Here is an 18,637-nt window from a genome sequence, read left to right as displayed (position 1 = left end):
GTTATTTGTGTTGTGGAAACTGAAAGGACCAATGAACTAAACAAAACTAAAAAAATAAAAAACAATAAACTGACATGAACTGAATAATCTCAGCTGAACTGAGCTGCAGAGAAACAACATGCTGCTGTTCACTGTGAAGCTCTGACTGGAAACAGACAGAAGAACAACATGTGGATCCTGGAATAACGGCAGCTTCCACCTTTAAAGGACTGGAAGAGGTAGAAGTCAAGGAATCATTCAGAACAGTTTCACCATGTGATTCAGGTGTTCTGATGGAAACAGAGACAGACATGTACAGACTCAACTATCCATCCAGCAGAGACTGTTTCTCTGACAGGAGGAGACTCTTGAGACTGAATTCAACACAGAGACACTGAAGAACCAGAACAAACCCCGAACCCAGGATAGAGAGGTTCAGTGAACGTGGTGTTGAAGGTGTGGAGGTGGATCATTCTGTCAGAGGAGACGGTGTAGAAGGACAGTGTTCCAGCAGGAACGTCCACATACACTGCTACTCTGTCAGAGACTGAGGAAGAAAAGGAGGAGGAAGATGTTATTCTCTTATTGTGACAGACACGGTACTGACCATCATCATAACATTCCAGACTCCAGGAATGATCGTTCTCTCCAAACAAACAGTCAACAGAGTTTCCTTTCCTGCTGATTCTTCTGTAACTCACTGATACAGAAACTCTTCCTCTCCTCTGGATCTCCCAGTAACAGCGACCCATCAGAACGCTACACAGCAGCTGAGGACAGTAATCAAACCTGTCTGGATGATCAGGATATGACTGATCCTCCTTCACACTTGTCATCTTCCTCTTGTCATCAGACAGTTTGATGTTGTTGTTGACTGTGTTTGTGTCGATGGTGAGTTGACAGGAATCTGATGGAGAGAACAAACAACCCAGCTGCAGTTATTGTCATTGATCACTGATGGACTCATGAATGAGTGATGTGTCAGTGTGAAGATGGTAGAATGTGTGAATGAAATAAAAACACACTTACACTTCCTCAGACCTGGTGTCAACCATCGTTGTCCAGCAGGCTCCACCCTGAAAGGAGGAGGGGGGTCAGACCAGCACAGTCTCTCTCAGCAAACATGGACATTACATGGCTCTCACACAATGATGAAGGAACAGTCCAACGCTTGGACAGATGCACTTGAATGCAGCATCTGGGCTGTCCTGTGGTCGTCACCTTCCAGCACAGTTTCAACACATTCTTCTCATCTGGTTTCATCTCTGCTCAATTAGCAGCAGAAGGAGACCATGTCATGGATGAGTGAAGGTGCAGCTGTTATTGTGCTGGGATGGGCCTGAAAACCACACTGCTGTGGTTCTGGGATGTTTACTGGATCAAGAACGGCTCAGAGTTGTGAACTGCATCTATCAGCTCTGCTGCAGAACCAGATGAGCTGCAGCAGCTCCATCTGCTCAAAGATCTCTGTTCAAAGCCAGAGAAACACAAAGATGATGTCCAAAACACCATGAAGAGTCCAGCACACTGATGTCATTCATACCTGAGAGTGTCCAGTCTCCAGCGGGGATCCTCCAGTCCAGCAGAACTAAGCTTCACTACTGACTCCCCTGGATGGTTGTAGCTCAGGTCCAGCTCTCTCAGGTGGGAGGGGTTGGAGCTCAGAGCTGAGACCAGAGAAGCACTTCCTTCCTCTGAGATCAGACAGCCTGACAGCCTGCAGACACACAACACAACACACATGCAGAGACTCTGAGAGAACTGCTCTGAGACTAAAGCTGACTCTGTCCTCGTGTTCACCTGATGATGGCGCTGAAGGAAAAGTCAGAGGATCAGCAGAAACACTGGAATTCACCCTGAATCAACAATCCAACAAATGTTGCCGAGACGTTTCAGCCTGAAGTAAACTTGTGGATGAACATTGTAATGGCAATCTAACAACAAAAATGCCATGTGAGGGAATTTGAAGACATTTCCAACTCATGCTGGTTCCAAAAAAAGTAGTCCGACATGAAGCTGCGTTCACTTTATTTTACAAGTGAAAAGCTTCAAAAAACAACAACACCTACAAAATCCAAGTGCTGAATGAGAGGTTAAAAAACAAGCTTGTGTATTATCAAAAACAACACATTAGGCTACTGGCGACAGAACAAACCATGCGGACACACACACTCCATGCACGGTTGAAAAACTGTGTTTTCCCAGCTCCTAATTCCCCTGCACCTGATCACCTGTGTCTCCCTTACCTAACCTCTGATTGCCAATTACCTTCTATGCCCACAGGTGCGCAGGTGATGCAATGACAACCTCCACCCACACATACATACACACACAGCACAACTCTAAATTGTCTACAACACACCGGCCCCTAATTGTTACTGTATAATAACATAACAATTCAACATCATAGAAATACTGGAGCCAATGACAAAGTGTGTTTCAGTCAATAATGGTAATGTCAGGTATGTTCCCATAGTCAGAGGTAACCCCAAAGTTGGGATAAGTCTTTTACATCAGTCTCTAGTCAGCTTCCAGCAGAAGACAGGACTGCAATACCTTCTCCAACAACCAGGATCCACGAGGGGCAGTAGAGTCCACAACAAGAACAATGTCCCCTGTGACAAAGATCCTCTTGTCCTTTGGCCACCGTTGTCGCTCCTGTAACAGTGGTAAGTCCTCAGAAGTCCATCTGTGCCAGAAGAGATCTGCAAGAAACTGAACTTGCCTCCATCATCGTCTGGTGTAAAAATCACTCAAAAACCCCAGGTGGTAGAGCAGGTTAACTTTTCAATAAGAGGATGTGATTAGGAGTCAAGGGTTCCAGATCATTGGACTCATCAGACAGTTTTGTGAGGGGACGGTCATATAATATGGCTTCCACCTCACAAAGAAGAGTCTGCAGTCCTTCATCATCTAAGTTTTGCTGGTGAAGTACGGAGTTCAGCACCTTTCTAACCATGCGAATGATTCTTTCCCATGCTCCGGCATGGTGAGATGCCGCCGGAGTGTTGAAGCTCCACTTCACTCCAGACTGAAGTAATGAGTCTTGAAACTTCTTGTGGTTTAGAGCAGATAGAGCTTCTCTCAGCTCACGTTCCGCTCCTACAAAGTTGGTTCCATTATCTGATCTGATGTGTGATACTTGGCCTCTTCTGGAAATGAACCTGCGCAGTGCATGGATGCAAGAACTGGTGTCTAATGAGTATGCAATTTCCAAGTGCACTGCCCTGCTGGCCATACAGGTGAAGATAACCCCATAATGTTTAATAAGGGCTGCGGCCTGCCCTTACTTCAAAAGGGCTGAAGTAATCGACACCCACATTTGTGAATGGTGGGAGGTTGAATTGAAGCCTTTCTTTAGGCAAATCTGCCATCTCTTGTTCACCCAGCTTTCCCCTGTAGCGTCTGCAAATGACACAGGAAGAGATGATCTTTCTGGGTGCTGCATTTTCACTGGTGATCCAATACTGCTGACGAAGTCTGGAAAGCAGGTGATTCCTTCCACAGTGTTCCAACTGTTCATGAATGTGGCGCAAAATGAGAGTGGAGATATACTGATCTTTAGCAAGAATGACTGGGCGTTTCATGCCTTCAGGCATTGCCGCTTTGCTAAGCCATCCTCCCACTCTCAAGAGCCCCTTCTCCATCACTGGGTCAAGTTTGTAAATGTGACTGCTTTTCTTCACTCTAGATGTTCCAGCTCTCAAAGCAGTTATTTCATCACCAAACCTTTCCACTTGACAGTACTGAATGATGGCACTTTGAGCTATTTCAATATCTTCCAGTGAATCAAGGAAAAAAAGGGGGTCTCCCGCACACTGTAAGGTCAAGTGCAAAAAACTTTAATAGGGTAAACAAAAAAGCAACGTTTCGGTCCACAGGACCTTTCTCAAGCAGAGCGGACCGAAACGTTGCTTTTTTGTTTACCCTATTAAAGTTTTTTGCACTTGACCTTACAGTGTGCGGGAGACCCCCTTTTTTTCCTTGATTCACTCCTACCTACTCCTACGCACCTGTTTCACCAAGTCTTTTTTAGGTGTGCATCAGCCTCCAGACCTTTAATATCTTCCAGTGACAAAGTGTGAACACCCAGTGTGGCTCTGAATCTTTGCATCTTCTTTTCCACTTTGTTCTTTTGTGGAGACATGTCAAATCCACTGCTAGACACAGATGCTTGACTTTCCTTTCTCTTTCTACTCAACATCTGCAACATCTTTCTCAGCCGGAGAAACCAGGTCACTGAGGCTTTTAGCCTCTTCCATGAAGAGAAGTAGGCTATAAGCTGAGTTGTTGCACGCTGTGACTCTTTATTGGTAGAAGTTGTTGCATTTGGTGCATCTTTGATGCCTATTGTGTTCATTGTAGCCTCTCCTTTGACCTCTGGGTCATTGCTGCTGATGGAAAAAGTCTCCACAATGTTAACAGGCCAATCTCTTTCAGTCTTGAGAAGAAATTCTGGGCCATGGATCCATCTGTTGTGTGTAAGAAGGTACTCAGCTTTCACCCCGCCTCATCAGCCGGGTTCTGTTTTGTGTCAACATACCTCCATTGTGAAACAGCAGTGGCTTCTCTAATGGTGGAGACCCTATTGGCCACAAAGGTGTGAAAGCGCTTTGTTTCATTTCTGATATACTTTAGCACAGTTGTGCTATCTGTCCAGAAGATTGAACTGTCCAGCTCTAGTTGCAGCACTGCTTTAAGCATCCTGTCAACTCTTACTGCAAGCACAGCAGCTGTTAGCTCCATCCTTGGGATTGTCACTTTCTTTACTGGAGCAACTCGTGCCTTTCCTAGAATAAAGGCCAGATGAGTCTGGTTCTTGTCATTCTGCAGCCTCAGATACAAAACTGTGCCGTAGCCGTCCTCGCTAGCGTCAGAGAAGTGATGTAGTTGGACACTTATGAGCTGTCCGAAGTTTTTGGGTTTGATGCATCTCGGCACACTGAATGTGTTGAGCCTTTTTAGGTCTTCTAGCCACCCAACCCACTGCTCCTGGAAGCTTTGAGGAATGCGATCCTCCCAGCTGTAGCTCAACCTAGAGAGGTTCTGCAGCATCAACCTAGCAGGTAAGGTAAAGGGCACCAGAAATCCAATGGGGTCATAAACTGAGCTTACAACAGACAAGATGCCCCGTCTTGTGAGTGGTCTGTCTTGAGCTGCCATTTTAAACATGAAGGTGTCAGTTTGTACACACCACTAATGTTCTTTCGACAGGGAGATTGTCTGTGTCACCAGAGCAACGGAAGAAAGTCCACATCCTGTTTTGACACTTTGACTTGGTAATACATTGCCTGTATATCTGCCACCACTGCTATAGATTCTTGACGAAACCTTGTGAGAACTCCGAGTAAAGAATTTGTCAGGTTAGGTCCCTGGAGTAGCTGACTGTTGAGTGAAATTCCCTTGAAGTTTGCACTGCAGTCAAAAACCACTCTCAAAGTTCCCTTTTTAGAATGGTGCACGCCATGATGTGGAATGTACCAGACTTTTCCTGCCTTTCCTTCCAATTGATGTTCTGGCACCCTCTGTGCATAAGCTTTGTTTATGACGTCACCAAGAAAATTAGCATATTCTTCTTCCGATGTAGCACTTTTCTCCAGTTTCCTTTTCAGGCAGAGGGCTCTTTGCTCAGCAAACTGACGGTTATTGGGCATGGCAACATTATCTTCTCTGAATGATAGTCTCAAACAGTAATGTTCATTGTCAATTCTGCTGAGCTGTCCATGATTTCCATGAATTTAAGGAACAACATACAAAGAGTCCCACTGCTGCTGAGGCCGACAGCATCTAGATGTGGAGAGAGACGTGTGAAGAGCATCATGTGACCTGAACATGTGATATCACACTCAATGACTCAACACTTTAGTGAGTTTCACAACCAGATAAGTCAGCTGTGTTTAAAGATCACTTTAATGAGCTTCATTTGAGCTGACTAAACTTTTGACTTTCTGACTCTTTTCTCAACCAAACAGCGTTCGTGTTTCCAGGAACGGCGTTTGGTCTGAAATGTTCTGAAGTCTCCAGAAAAAATCTGCTGGTTTTTATTCAAGATCAGATGATCAGAAATGGATCAATGATAGAATATTGATCAGTCCAAGACCTTGTCGACATTCAGACACAGACTGGGCCGAGGTCAGAAGAACAGACACTTCTGCTGTTGAGGACGTCACCATTTGACAGTTATTGGTGCTCCAGTTTGATCATTTTATGGAAACTAATTCAATATTAAATAGGAAACAAAAGTCTGACATAAAAGTATTTGAGAAACTTTTATTGCTAAAGAAGAGATCAGATTGGAGAGGGGAGCTTAGAGATGTTCACATGTGGACAAACTTGTTGATACTATTCAACTAGGAAGAAAAAAACCCACGCCTGATCACTGAAATAACTTGAAACTGACTAAACTACAAACAGACGTTTATGTGGACTTGGTAGATCCCTTCTCCTCGATCATCATCCACACACACTTCTGACCGACTGTCTGTAGCGCTTCAACCCGATCTGAACCCAGTTACAGTTATTAAAACTCTCATCAACAATCCTTCAATATCAACCACAGTTCTATCTGTCCACAGTTGAACACTTGGTGGGTTCTGACCTGAGAGACTCCAGGTGACAGTGTTGACTCTCCAGTCCAGGACACAGCTTCTTCAGTCCTGAATCCTGCAGGTTGTTGTTGCTCAGGTCCAGTTCTGTCAGACTGGAGGACTTAGAGCTGAGAACTGAGGACAGATCTGCACAGATGTCCTCTGAGAGGTTACAGTCACTCAACCTGCAGACGAGATAAAAGAGAGATCATGGGGTTATTTATGAAAGTTTATTTGTTTAATATTTCATCATACTTAAAGACAATAAATAGACTCTGTCTTTCAGATAGGACTCCAACCAGATTAGTGCTGTGCTAGGTCCCAGTCCCACCCAGTTCTTCAACCAGGTTATCAAGATGTTCTGGTCCACCGTGTTGAACGGAGCACTGAGCTGCAGTGAGACCAAGACTGAAATGTTGCCACTTTCAGTATAGTAGCAGATGTCATTAAGGACTTATACCAGAGCTGTCTCAGTGCTGTGATGTGGACAGAAACCTGACTGGTAGACATCAAAACAGTGATTCAGTGTCAGGAGGTTGTACAGCTGTTGAAAACCTGCTTTTATATGATTTTACCAAGAAAGGGGAGGTTTAAACACTGTTTAAACAATGATTATGTCAATCAGAATATAAATAAATAATAATAGAATTTTAATGAATGGTGATGAGTTGAACGTGTTAGCCGTTAGCCTAGCTAGTCATCTGAAACCATCAGAGATCTAACTGATTCTCCAAACAGAAGCTGTGACTGATATCTATCCATCCATCCATCCATCCATCCATCCATTGTCCACCGCATTATCCGAGTCCGGGTCGCGGGGGCAGCAGTCGGATCAGGGATCCCCAGACTTCCCTCTCCCCGGACACTTCCTCCAGCTCTTCCGGGGGGACTCCAAGGCGTTCCCAGGCCAGCCGAGTGACGTAGTCACTCCAGCGTGTCCTGGGTCTTCCTCGGGGCCTCCTCCCGGTGGGACATGCCCGGAACACCTCACGAGGGAGGCGTCCAGGGGGCATCCTATACAGGTGCCCGAGCCACCTCGGCTGGCTCCTCTCGATGTGGAGGAGCAGCGGCTCTACTCCGAGCTCCTCCCGGGTGACAGAGCTCCTCACCCTATCTCTAAGGGAGCGCCCCGCCACCCTGCGGAGGAAACTCATCTCTAAGGGAGCGTCCAGCCACCCTGCGGAGGAAACTCATTTCGGCCGCTTGTATCCGGGATCCCGTTCTTTCGGTCATGACCCAGAGTTCATGACCATAGGTGAGGGTGGGAACGTAGATCGACCGGTAAACCGAGAGCTTTGCCTTTCGGCTCAGCTCCCTCTTCACCACGACGGACCGATACAATGACCGCATTACTGCGGCCGCCGCACCGATCCGCCTGTCGATCTCGCGCTCCGTTCTCCCCTCACTCGTGAACAAGACCCCAAGATACTTGAACTCCTCCACCTGAGGCAGGAACTCTCCCCCGACCTGGAGGGTGCAAGCCACCTTTTTCCGGTCGAGAACCATGGCCTCAGACTTAGAGGTGCTGATTCTCATCCCAGCTGCTTCACACTCGGCTGCAAACCGCCTCAGTGCATGCTGAAGGTCCTGGCTTGAGGGAGCCAACAAGACCACATCATCTGCAAAAAGCAGAGATGAAATCAAGTGGCTCCCGAACCGTACCCCCTCCGGCACTTGGCTGCGCCTAGAAATTCTGTCCATAAAAACAATGAACAGAACCGGTGACAAAGGGCAGCCCTGCCGGAGTCCAACACGCACCGGGAACAGGTCTGACTTACTGCCGGCAATGCGAACCAAGCTCCTGCTCCGGTCATACAGGGACCGTACAGCCCTCAGCAGAGGGCCTCCGACCCTATACTCTCGGAGCACCCCCCACAGGATGCCACGTGGGACACGGTCGAAAGCCTTCTCCAAGTCCACAAAACACATGTGGACTGGTTGGGCAAACTCCCATGCGCCCTCGAGCACCCTGCGGAGGGTGTAGAGCTGGTCCAGCATTCCACGGCCAGGGCGAAAACCGCATTGTTCCTCTTGAATCCGAGATTCGACTATCGGCCGAATTCTCCTCTCCAGCACCCTGGAATAGACTTTCCCCGGGAGGCTGAGGAGTGTGATTCCCCGGTAGACTGCCACGCGATGCTGCAGAGGCGTGTCAGCCACGACAGCCCCGCAACATCCAGAGACTTGAGGTACTCAGGGCGGATCTCATCCATCCCCGGTGCCTTGCCACTGAGGAGCTTCCGAACTACCTCAGTGACTTCAGCTTGGGTGATGAATGAATCAACCTCTGAATCCTCAGCCTCTGCTTCCTCAACGGAAGGCGTGTCAGTGGGATTGAGGAGATCCTCGAAGTATTCCTTCCACCGCCCAACGATGTCCCCAGTCGAGGTCAACAGCTCCCCTCCTCCACTGTAAACAGTGTTGGCGGATCACTGCTTCCCCCTCCTGAGGCGCCGGATGGTTTGCCAGAATTTCCTCGAGGCCGACCGGTAGTCCTCCTCCATGGCCTCCCCGAACTTTTCCCAGACCCAAGTTTTTGCTTCCGCGACCGCCCGGGCCGCAGTCCGCTTGGCCTGCCGGTACCCGTCAGCTGCCTCGGGACTCCGCCGAGCTAGCCAGGCTCGGTAGGACTCCTTCTTCTGAAGAAGAAGATGAAGAAGACTGATATCTAATGCAGGTAAAACGTGAACCACTCACATGAACTTCACACAGACACTCTTTAAAACCCTAAAACCTCCCTTCAATATAAACCACAGTTCTTTACCTAGCTCAGAACAAAGCAGCTGGCTGAGTCCTTCAGTGCCTTTATCAGACCAGTAGAAGTTTAAGTGGTTTCTGATTTCTGAAACTGATTCAGTTTGAGAGTCACTTCTGGAACAGTAACATCCACATTTCATCGGCTTGAGAAGGGCATTATCACAGGATGCACCATCTCTGTGATATTGTTTGCCTTGGCCATGAACATGTTGGTGAAGTCAGCAGAGGGGGAGTGCAGAGGCCCACTAACCAACTCAGGTATGCGGCAGCCCCCTATCAGAGCATTTATGGATGATCTGAAAGTGACCACAACATCAGTCACGGGCTGTAGATGGATCCTTCAAGGCCTTGAGCGCCTCATTAGCTGGGCCCAAATGAACTTCCAACTTCCAACAGCCAAATACAGGTCCCTGGTGGTGAGGAAGGGGAAGGTTACAGACCGGTTTCGCTTCTCAATAGGGGCCACAGAGATTCCATCTGTGGGAGAGAAGCCAGTTAAGAGTCTGGGTAAGATCTACGACTGCACCCTGAAGGACACCGCAGCACTCCATGCAACATCTGAAGAGTTGGGAACCTGGCTGAACGCAGTGGATAAGTCAGGGTTACCAGGAAAGTTTAAAGCCTGGATTTACCAGCATGGCATTTTGCCACGACTCCTCTGGCCACTGCTGGTCTACGACGTGCCAATGACCACCGTCGAGTGCTTCGAGAGGAAGGTCAGCTCCTTTCTACGGAAGTGGTTGGGCCTTCCATGAAGCCTCAGCAGCATTGCCTTGTACGGGAGGAACAACAAGCTGAAACTGCCCTTCAGTAGTCTGATGGAGGAGTTTATGGTCACCCGAGCAAGAAAGGTGCTGCTGTACAGAGACTCCAGTGACACCAAAGTCTCCTCTGCAGGCATAGAAGTGAGGACCGGCAGGAAGTGGAGGGCTCAAGAGGCGGTTGACCAGGCTGAGTCCCGCTTGGGGCAAAGCGAGCTGGTTGGAAAAGTGGCTTCTGGACGGGCAGGACTCGGGAGTAACCTAAGACCTTCCTACAACAAGATCCGGGGGAAGGAAAGGCGGCTGCTGATCCAGGAGCAGGTCCAAGCAGGGGTGGAGGAAGCCCACTGCAGTAGGACAGTAGGGATGCGGGTTAGCAGGGGGCGTGGACCCAATGGGAGGAGGCAGCTGACCGGAAGATAACGTGGACAGAGCTCTGGCGATCTGAGCCACACCGGATTAAGTTCCTCCCAAACGAACACGCGGATCTTTCAATTTGGTGACCCCGACGTGATCTGACTGTTTCCAGGAAAGCCTGACTGTGGAATCCTGGAAGGGGAGCGCTGGACAATTCATGCAGACAACCAAATCTGACTAGTGAAATAAGGTAAGCAGAAACTGTTTGATGAGTAAAAATTCTGCACATTGGATGTCAAGTTCTGAGCTGTCTTCCAGGCAATACCCCATTTGAAAGGGCTTGAGTCATCTACTCAGAGTTTTAAATGGATCTCACTCAAATGACCAGGTAGCTTTTCCTTTTCCTTCTTTTATTTTTCAGATGCAAGAAGAACAAGCCGTTTGCCATTAGCCATCAGGTGAAAAAGCTTTCAATCAAAGAAACACAAAAAAGAAAAAATATTTAAAGTCTGTACATACTGCAAATGCTGTTGCAAATAACTATAACAGAAAATAAGTATACAAAATACCAGAATAAATAAATAAACACTTCAACAGTGAACCCCACAGACCTAAATTACAAATTAAATTACAAATTAAGTGTAAACAAAGTTACCCACTGCTGTCAATTGTTAAACATTGTATCAGGTAAATATGAATTTCATCACTTTAATATCTGTTGTTGCTTTTTAATGTATAATGCATTTGAACTTAAATCACATCTGTATTTTAACAATTAACTGTATTTTAGCATGAATTACTTTTAACCTTGATTGCACTAGTATGAATTAACTGGATTCTATTTAAATAAAGTGCAATTACCCTTTACATAAATTCTATTCAATACTCCTGTGGCTAACACACAATACAATCACCTCCATTTCATAATAATTCATCAGGTCAAAGTGAAATACTTTACATGCTCTTAACGCATAAGCACAGTTAAATGTAGCAAGAGTTCAGTCTTTTTACCTGCTGCTGTCTGCGCACTTTTTGTCTCATGTTTTCTGTGTTGTGTGTCACCTTTTTACCGGTCCGGGCCGCACTTCCGGTTCTCGTCAAAGTGGAACTTTTCTCCGCTCATCTACACACACTCACAGTTTGACTTGACACCTCCCACTCAATCTTCCCATGGAAACACTGGGGAGATCGCCGGCTTTAAAGGTAAACTTAGTGGTCCCTAGGATTGGTCGTCAACTGTTCCTCTGCAGGGAGTAAGACAATGAGCCGCCTGACATCCCTGTAATGGATGGTGGCTTGGATTTTCTCCTTTTTCTTTGGATGAGATCATTTGGATCCTTATAAACTACCAGACTGTCTGAAGTTGTTCTTGGGAAGGTTGCGCCCTCTTGTGCAGCAAGAAAGATGTCTCTCAGGGCATCCTGTCATTCCCTCACTGTGATGACTCCCTCTGAAGAGACTGCCTCCCACTTTGGACTGTCCATGGCTGGATTTTGCTCACCAAACTTTTTTGCTGCTCTCGAGACCCATGCAACAGTCTTGACAAGTCGAGCTAGATCACTGAACCGCTTGACATCCACCAGGCTTCGGATGGTTGGGCCTGCAGGGGGTCTCCTTTGTTTCGTTTGGTTGTTGTGATTCTGGCTTGGGACCTGCTTGGGTTCCTGTTTCTTTGCCTTTGCTCTCGTTAATGCAGCAACAAATGCCTTATTTGCAGCTTGTCGATACTGTCCCTGGCAGTGGCTGCAAGTTCTTTAGCGGATTGGATCGGCCATTCATCCATTGGCAGACTCAGGAACTTTGGCCCATTCTGCCACTCTGAGCCCTCATCCAGGTCTTGAGGACTGGCTCCTCTGCTGATTGCATCTGCAATGTTTTGTGAGCCAGGAATCCACCACCAGTCCTGAATCCTTGTACTGCTTTGAATTTCTCCGATCCTGTTGGCAAAGAATGTCTGATAGCCATAGCTCTCCCATTGTATAACACCAAGGACTGTCTGGATATCAACAAAATGGTACCACTTGTCAACTTCGATGCGGCTGTGCAGCTCAGTATTTCTTCAGCCGTGAGGCAAACAACGCTCCGCACATCTCAGCTTTGACAGCATCACCTCTTTGATCCAAGGGAGTTAGTTTGGCTTTAGATTCCACTAATCTGATGGTCGGGCCCTAGTCTGAGTTCCATCTCAAGTACATCACGGCTCCATAGGCATGCTCACTTCCATCAGAGAACATGATTGCAGAGACGCACTCAGTGAAGCATGGAGGAGTCAGTGCTCTGATAAACTTGATTTTGCCAAGCTGGACATACTCTTTAAAGAGCTTTGTTGCATCCTCCCTGAGGCCACCTGAGAGTGCTGTGTCCCATGTCTCTTTTACTGGGCAACCTCCGTCCTTTGCCTCTGGGAATGCTCTCCTTACTAGGATGGCTCCTTTCTGCTTGGCAGGAGTTACCAGGCCGAGTGGACCATACAGCCCTGATACTTGGCTGAGCAGCTCTCGTCGTGTCAGGGGGTTTGGTGTTTGGGCTCTGATTTGCTCTAGAAGAAGATCTTGTCCAAGTCGCATCTTTTTCTTTCTCTTTGAGAAGTTGATCGCGATCAAGAAATACAGTTTATCCTCTTCTATCATGTAGCCCAGACCAAGCGCTTTGTTGTCATCATCACGCATTTGGTTTGGTAGGATCATGGTCCTTGTTGCTTTTTCTTCCAGCCTGTCACTGCACTCTTTCCTCCCACTTTGACCAGAAAAAAACCAAGGCTTGAGCTCAAATCCTCCAGCTTTTAGGATCCGCTCCACATTTGCTGTGATGATTTTAAGCCGGTCAAGGTCGTTGTGGGATGTGAGAATGTCATCAACGTAGCTGTCATGCTGGAGAACCTGCCGCTCCTCTTGAAGGTGAGTGAAATGAGGGAGGTTAGCAGTTTCGCGCATTGCTACCTGCGCAATGCACCCTGCTGGCTTGTCTCCAATGTTTACTCTTGTGATGGCGTATTCTCCCAGTTCCTCCTCTTCTGAGTCTCGCCAAAGGAATCTGTGTAGGTGCACCTCTCTGTCTTCCAACCAGACAGAATTATAAATTTTTTTATGTCTCCTAGTGCAGCATACCTGAGAAGGACGGCACAAATCTGGTTGAGGACGTCTGGGCCTTTCATTAGCAGGTCATTCAGGCTCACACCTCTGAACTTTTGATTGCTGTTCCATACGAGCCTTACAGGGGTTGTGACAGAGTGTGGGTTGGGAGCGATGAGGTGGCTCACGTACCATACTGGTCCATTCCAGCTGATGATTATATCGTTTGACAACTTGATTGCAGCCCTTCGATCGACCATGTCATGCACTTGAGCAGCATAGGCAACCTTCCACTCGGCTGCTTTGGCAAGAAATGTGGCTTCAACTGTCGTTTTATTGTTTGGTAAGGAGGCGGGATCTTCTAGCCATGGGTATCTGGTGTGCTAGTGTGGTTCTCAACAAAGAGTTAAATTTACTATTTACATTTAGCATACAATTAGCACACATGGACATCGAATAGTTAACAAGCCACGCTGCCAGGCGACGGACCCGGTGGCTAAGCTAACGCTAGCACGGTTAAGCTAACACTATCACAAACAGTCTTTTGCAGCAATGAGAGCTTTTGTAGCAAGAGTCCACAAGTTTGGCATCTTACCGGCGGCCTCTCTGGTGTTTGTAGATGCTCTTCTTCACATGTGCTCACCGCAGGTTGCAAAACAAGTGAGCAGTCTTTTTACCTGCCGCTGTCTGCGCACCTTTTGTCTCATTTGTTTCCTGTGTTGTGCGTCGCCTTTTTACCAGTCCAGGCCGCACTTCCGGTTCTCGTCAAAGTGGAACCTTTCTCCACTCATCTACACACACTCACAGTTTGACTTTACATTGGATTTATCAAATTAATATTGGTTTTCAATTGGATTTTTCTCACGCTCATAAAGTTAAAGATGGATTTTGAGATATTTATTGCTTGTTCAAGTTTGCAAAGAGTGGTTTTACTTTTGATGTGTTATGCACAATGTTTAAAACATGATTGTGGGTTAGAGTCCCTCAGGTGAAAATCCTGTAAATTCCGTATTTTTATGTTTTAGTATAGCAAGAGTCGTGAGTTCTGAGTTTAAAAAGAGGGAATGTATAGTCATAATGCCATTGGGCTGATTATAATGTTGTTATTTTTGTACTTTGAGCAGATGTCGTAGTGTCTGTTGTCTTTGAGTTGGGAGCATTTGTTTATGTATTTTAATTAATGATGTTGTAATTAAGCTGATGATTCTGATGAGACCCCAGAGAAACTGCTGTGAAAGGTCAGCAGCTAACGGGGATCTAATAAAACAACCAAACAAACAGTTCTAATGGTCAACCGTTGAACACTTGGTGGATTCTGACCTGAGAGACTCCAGGTGACAGTGTGGACTCTCCAGTCCAGGACACAGCTTCTTCAGGCCTGAATCCTGCAGGTGGTTGTTACTCAGGTCCACTTCTGTCAGACTGGAGGACTGAGAGCTGAGAACTGAGGACAGATCTGCACAGATGTTCCCTGAGAGGTTACAACCACTCAACCTGCAGAGTAGATTAAAGAGAAATAAGCATGTAATTTAAATGAATACTCATCAATTCAACTATGAATTAATAAGTGTTGCTGCCCTACAGTCTTGATCAAAGCTGCATTTCTCTTCTCTGCATGTAAAGTTTCCTGAGATGAATCATGGATGAGAACTGGTCCCACATGAACCTGAACTTAGTTGAACACTGAATTTAACTGGTTCCCTCCAAGAACACAACATGTGATTGTAACTAAAACAGATGTGTCCGTGTTTGTCCTTACACAGCTTTCTTGGAGGCTTTGACCACCGGCAGCAGCCTCCGTAGAACCTCCTCTGAAGCTGAGTATTTCTTCAGGTCAAACACCTCCAGATCTTCTGATGACAGTAAGATGAAGACCAGAGCCGACCACTGAGCAGGAGACAGTTTATCTGTGGAGAGATGTCCTGACCTCAGGGAGCATTGGACCTCCTCCACCAGACAACCAGCGTTCAGTTCATTCAGACAGTGGAACAGGTTGATGCTTTTCTCTACAGACAGATCCTCGCTGATTTTCTTCTTGATGTATTCAACTGTTTCCCGATTGTTCTGTGATCTTCTTTGTTTTGGTTCCAACAGACCTCGTAGGAGAGTCTGATTGGTCTCCAGTTTGAGACCCAGGAGGAAGCGGAGGAACAAGTCCAGGTGTCCGTTTGGACTCTGTAAGGCCTTGTCCACAGCACTCCGATAGAGGTGAGTCTCTGCTCTTGTTTTAAACCACCAGAAGGTGTTTCTTTGTTCCTCAAGCAAGTTGACTCCAGACTTGATGAAGGTCTGATGGACATGAAGAGCAGCCAGAAACTCCTGAACACTCAGGTGGATGAAGCAGAAGACCTGGTCCTCGTACAGGCTGCTCTCCTCTCTAAAGATCTGTGTGAACACTCCTGAGTACACTGAAGCCTCTCTGACATCGATGCCACACTCTCTCAGGTCTGGTTCATAGAAGATCAGGTTTCCTTTCTGCAGCTGCTCAAAAGCCAGTTTTCCCAGAGTCTCCACCATCTTCCTGCTCTCTGGACTCCAGTGTGGATCCGTCTCAGCTCTTCCATCATACTTGACCTTCTTCAGTTTGGCCTGGACCACCAGGAAGTGGATGTACATCTCAGTCAGGGTCTTGGGCAACTCCCCTCCCTCTCTGGTTTCCAGGACTTTCTCCAGGACCATAGCAGTGATCCAGCAGAACACTGGGATGTGGCACATGATGTGGAGGCTCCGTGATGTCTTGATGTGGGAGATGATCCTGCTGGTCTGCTGCTCTTCTCTGAACCTCTTCCTGAAGTAGTCCTCCTTCTGTGGGTCAGTGAACCCTCTGACCTCTGTCACCATGGAGACACACTCAGGAGGGATCTGATTGGCTGCTGCGGGCCGTGTTGTGATCCAGAGACGAGCAGAAGGAAGCAGGTTCCCCCTGATGAGGTTTGTCAGCAGCACGTCCACTGAGGTGGACTCTGTAACATCAGTCAGGACCTCATTGTTGTGGAAGTCCAGAGGAAGTCGACTCTCATCCAGACCGTCAAAGATGAACACGACCTGGAACTCTTCAAAGCTGCACATTTCTCTGGTTTCAGTGAAGAAGTGATGAACAAGTTCCACCAAGCTGAACTTTCTCTCTATCAGCACATTCAGCTCTCTGAAGGTGAATGGAAGCAGCAACTGGATGTCCTGGTTGGTTCTGCCTTCAGCCCAGTCCAGACTGAACTTCTGTGTTAGAACTGTTTTCCCGATGCCGGCCACTCCCGTCGTCATCACTGTTCTGATTGGTCCTTTTCTTCCAGGTGGGAGTTTAAAGATGTCTTCCTGTCTGATGGTTGTTTCTGCTCGGTCTGGTTTCCTGGAAGCTGCTTCAATCTGTCTGACTTCATGTTCATCGTTGACCTCTCCAGTCCCTCCCTCTGTGATGTAGAGCTCTGTGTAGATCTGCTTCAGAAGGGTTGGGTTTCCTGCTTTAACAATCCCCTCAAACACACACTGGTACTTCTCCTTCAGCTTAGACTTCAGCCGCTTTTTACAAACTGCAGCAGAAACATCTGAATACACATGGAAAAAAAAACAATTAGTGTTTTATAAAGTTCAACTTAATTCTCCTTAAGAATCAGGATGTGAACCGACACTGATCGACTTTAACGTTACGATGAGCTGTCCAATATTGAGTAGAATCACTTTTACCACCAAAACACCTCTGAATATTCAGGGCGTGGAAGTGACAAGAACATCTGGGGGTCCTGGAGTTTCTAGTACCAGGATGTTAGCAGTACAGCCCTGATGGGTTGTGGGTTGTTGTGTTCTTGTTATTGTTGTGGTGTCTGTGAAGTGAATTTTCCAGGTTTAGGATTTGAAAACACCAGAAGATGATCTGATCAAATAATCTGCAGAACCATCAAGACAATCTGGAGTTCAGCAAGAGTCCTGGAAGAGGAAAACCAGGACTAAAATCTTCCAGTTATCTTGTGGTGTTGGTAGGTTAAACATGTTTATTGATCTCCACTGCTGTCCTGTACAGGGAAGTGCTACTGTAGGGGAGGGATGGAACCATGTGGGGGGCGACAGGTCTGCAGAAATGTTTAGATGGGTGGAAACAGATCTGATTCCAGCAGAACATTGTTGGAACAAGATGAGCAGAGTTCCTCCCTTCATCTTTCAGTGGTTTTAATGTTGTGGCTGATCTGTGAATTTCATTCATCTCCTGAGGGATTCTGGGTCATTTATCCAGCAGCTTAAATGTTCAGAGAAATGCTCTTACTGCTCTGCAGACGCTCAGCCAGCTCCTCCTGCTTCATTCTCTTCAGGAAGTTCACTGTGATCTTCAGAAACGCCTCTCTGCTGCTCCTCTGCTCTTCATCCTCACCCTCCAACACATGCTCTAGGGATTCTGGGTAATCTGGACTCAGACCCCTCTGGATCTTCTTCAGCTCGTTCTTCACAAACATTACAATGTTGTCCTCCAGCAGCTGGAACAGAAGATCGCATGAAGGACACAATCAGACTGAAACCACAGAGACAAACATCAGACCCATGTTGGACAGACTGACAGTCCACTAGTCTCCACAGACCAGCATGGAGACAAACATCAACAGAACAGACGGAGAAGCAGTTGTTGTTCATGTACAGACCTGAAAGATGGAGTCCAGCTGTGTCTGATGCTGCTGGACAGATGGACCGCCGGGAGGCTCTGAGATCTGCTGGTCCACTCTGTGGAGGAACCAGGAAGAATTAGCTCACATCATGTCTGTCCTCACAGAGACAAACACCAGCTGAAGGTCCATGAAGTCCTGTTTGGATGAGGACAGTCCATCAGAGGACTGGTGGTGCTGAAGGTTTACTAGTCCTGCTGATCTACTGAGAACGTACATGTGACCTCAGTGAAAAGTTACAACAAGATCAGGAACATGGACAACTGATGGAGACATGAAGCAGCTGAGGAACTCTGGATCACCATCAGGATCAGTCCTCTGGAAGGTAAGACCTCCAGATGTGTCAACCAGAGGAAAAAGCTCCTGACAGGAGATGAAGATCTATGAGGAGTGTGGCAGGGTGGAGGAGCCATTGGGCACACCTGTGCCCAATCAGCGTCTCCACCCTGCCTGCCTTCATAAAGAGCAGCTGCACACCA

The 18,637-nt window shown here is 47.1% G+C and overlaps 1 protein-coding gene across 1 annotated transcript; it reads right to left on the bottom strand.

Moving 5' to 3' along the window:
* Positions 1–304: 304 nt before the first annotated feature.
* Positions 305–18,463, bottom strand: LOC133459393 (NLR family CARD domain-containing protein 3-like). Its single transcript, XM_061739285.1, has 8 exons — positions 18,399–18,463; positions 18,138–18,216; positions 17,768–17,975; positions 15,272–17,054; positions 14,833–15,006; positions 6,578–6,751; positions 1,523–1,696; positions 305–353 (listed from the first exon to the last, which is right to left on the bottom strand). The coding sequence occupies exons 1-8, from the start codon at positions 18,461–18,463 to the stop codon at positions 305–307; spliced, it is 2,706 nt and encodes a 901-aa protein (XP_061595269.1).
* Positions 18,464–18,637: the final 174 nt, after the last annotated feature.

The sequence above is a fragment of the Cololabis saira genome, chromosome 14 (assembly GCF_033807715.1).
Source record: "Cololabis saira isolate AMF1-May2022 chromosome 14, fColSai1.1, whole genome shotgun sequence".
Lineage (NCBI taxonomy): Eukaryota > Metazoa > Chordata > Actinopteri > Beloniformes > Belonidae > Cololabis > Cololabis saira.
The sequence above is the reverse complement of the archived record's forward strand: the minus strand, read 5'-3'. Positions and strand labels throughout refer to the sequence as shown.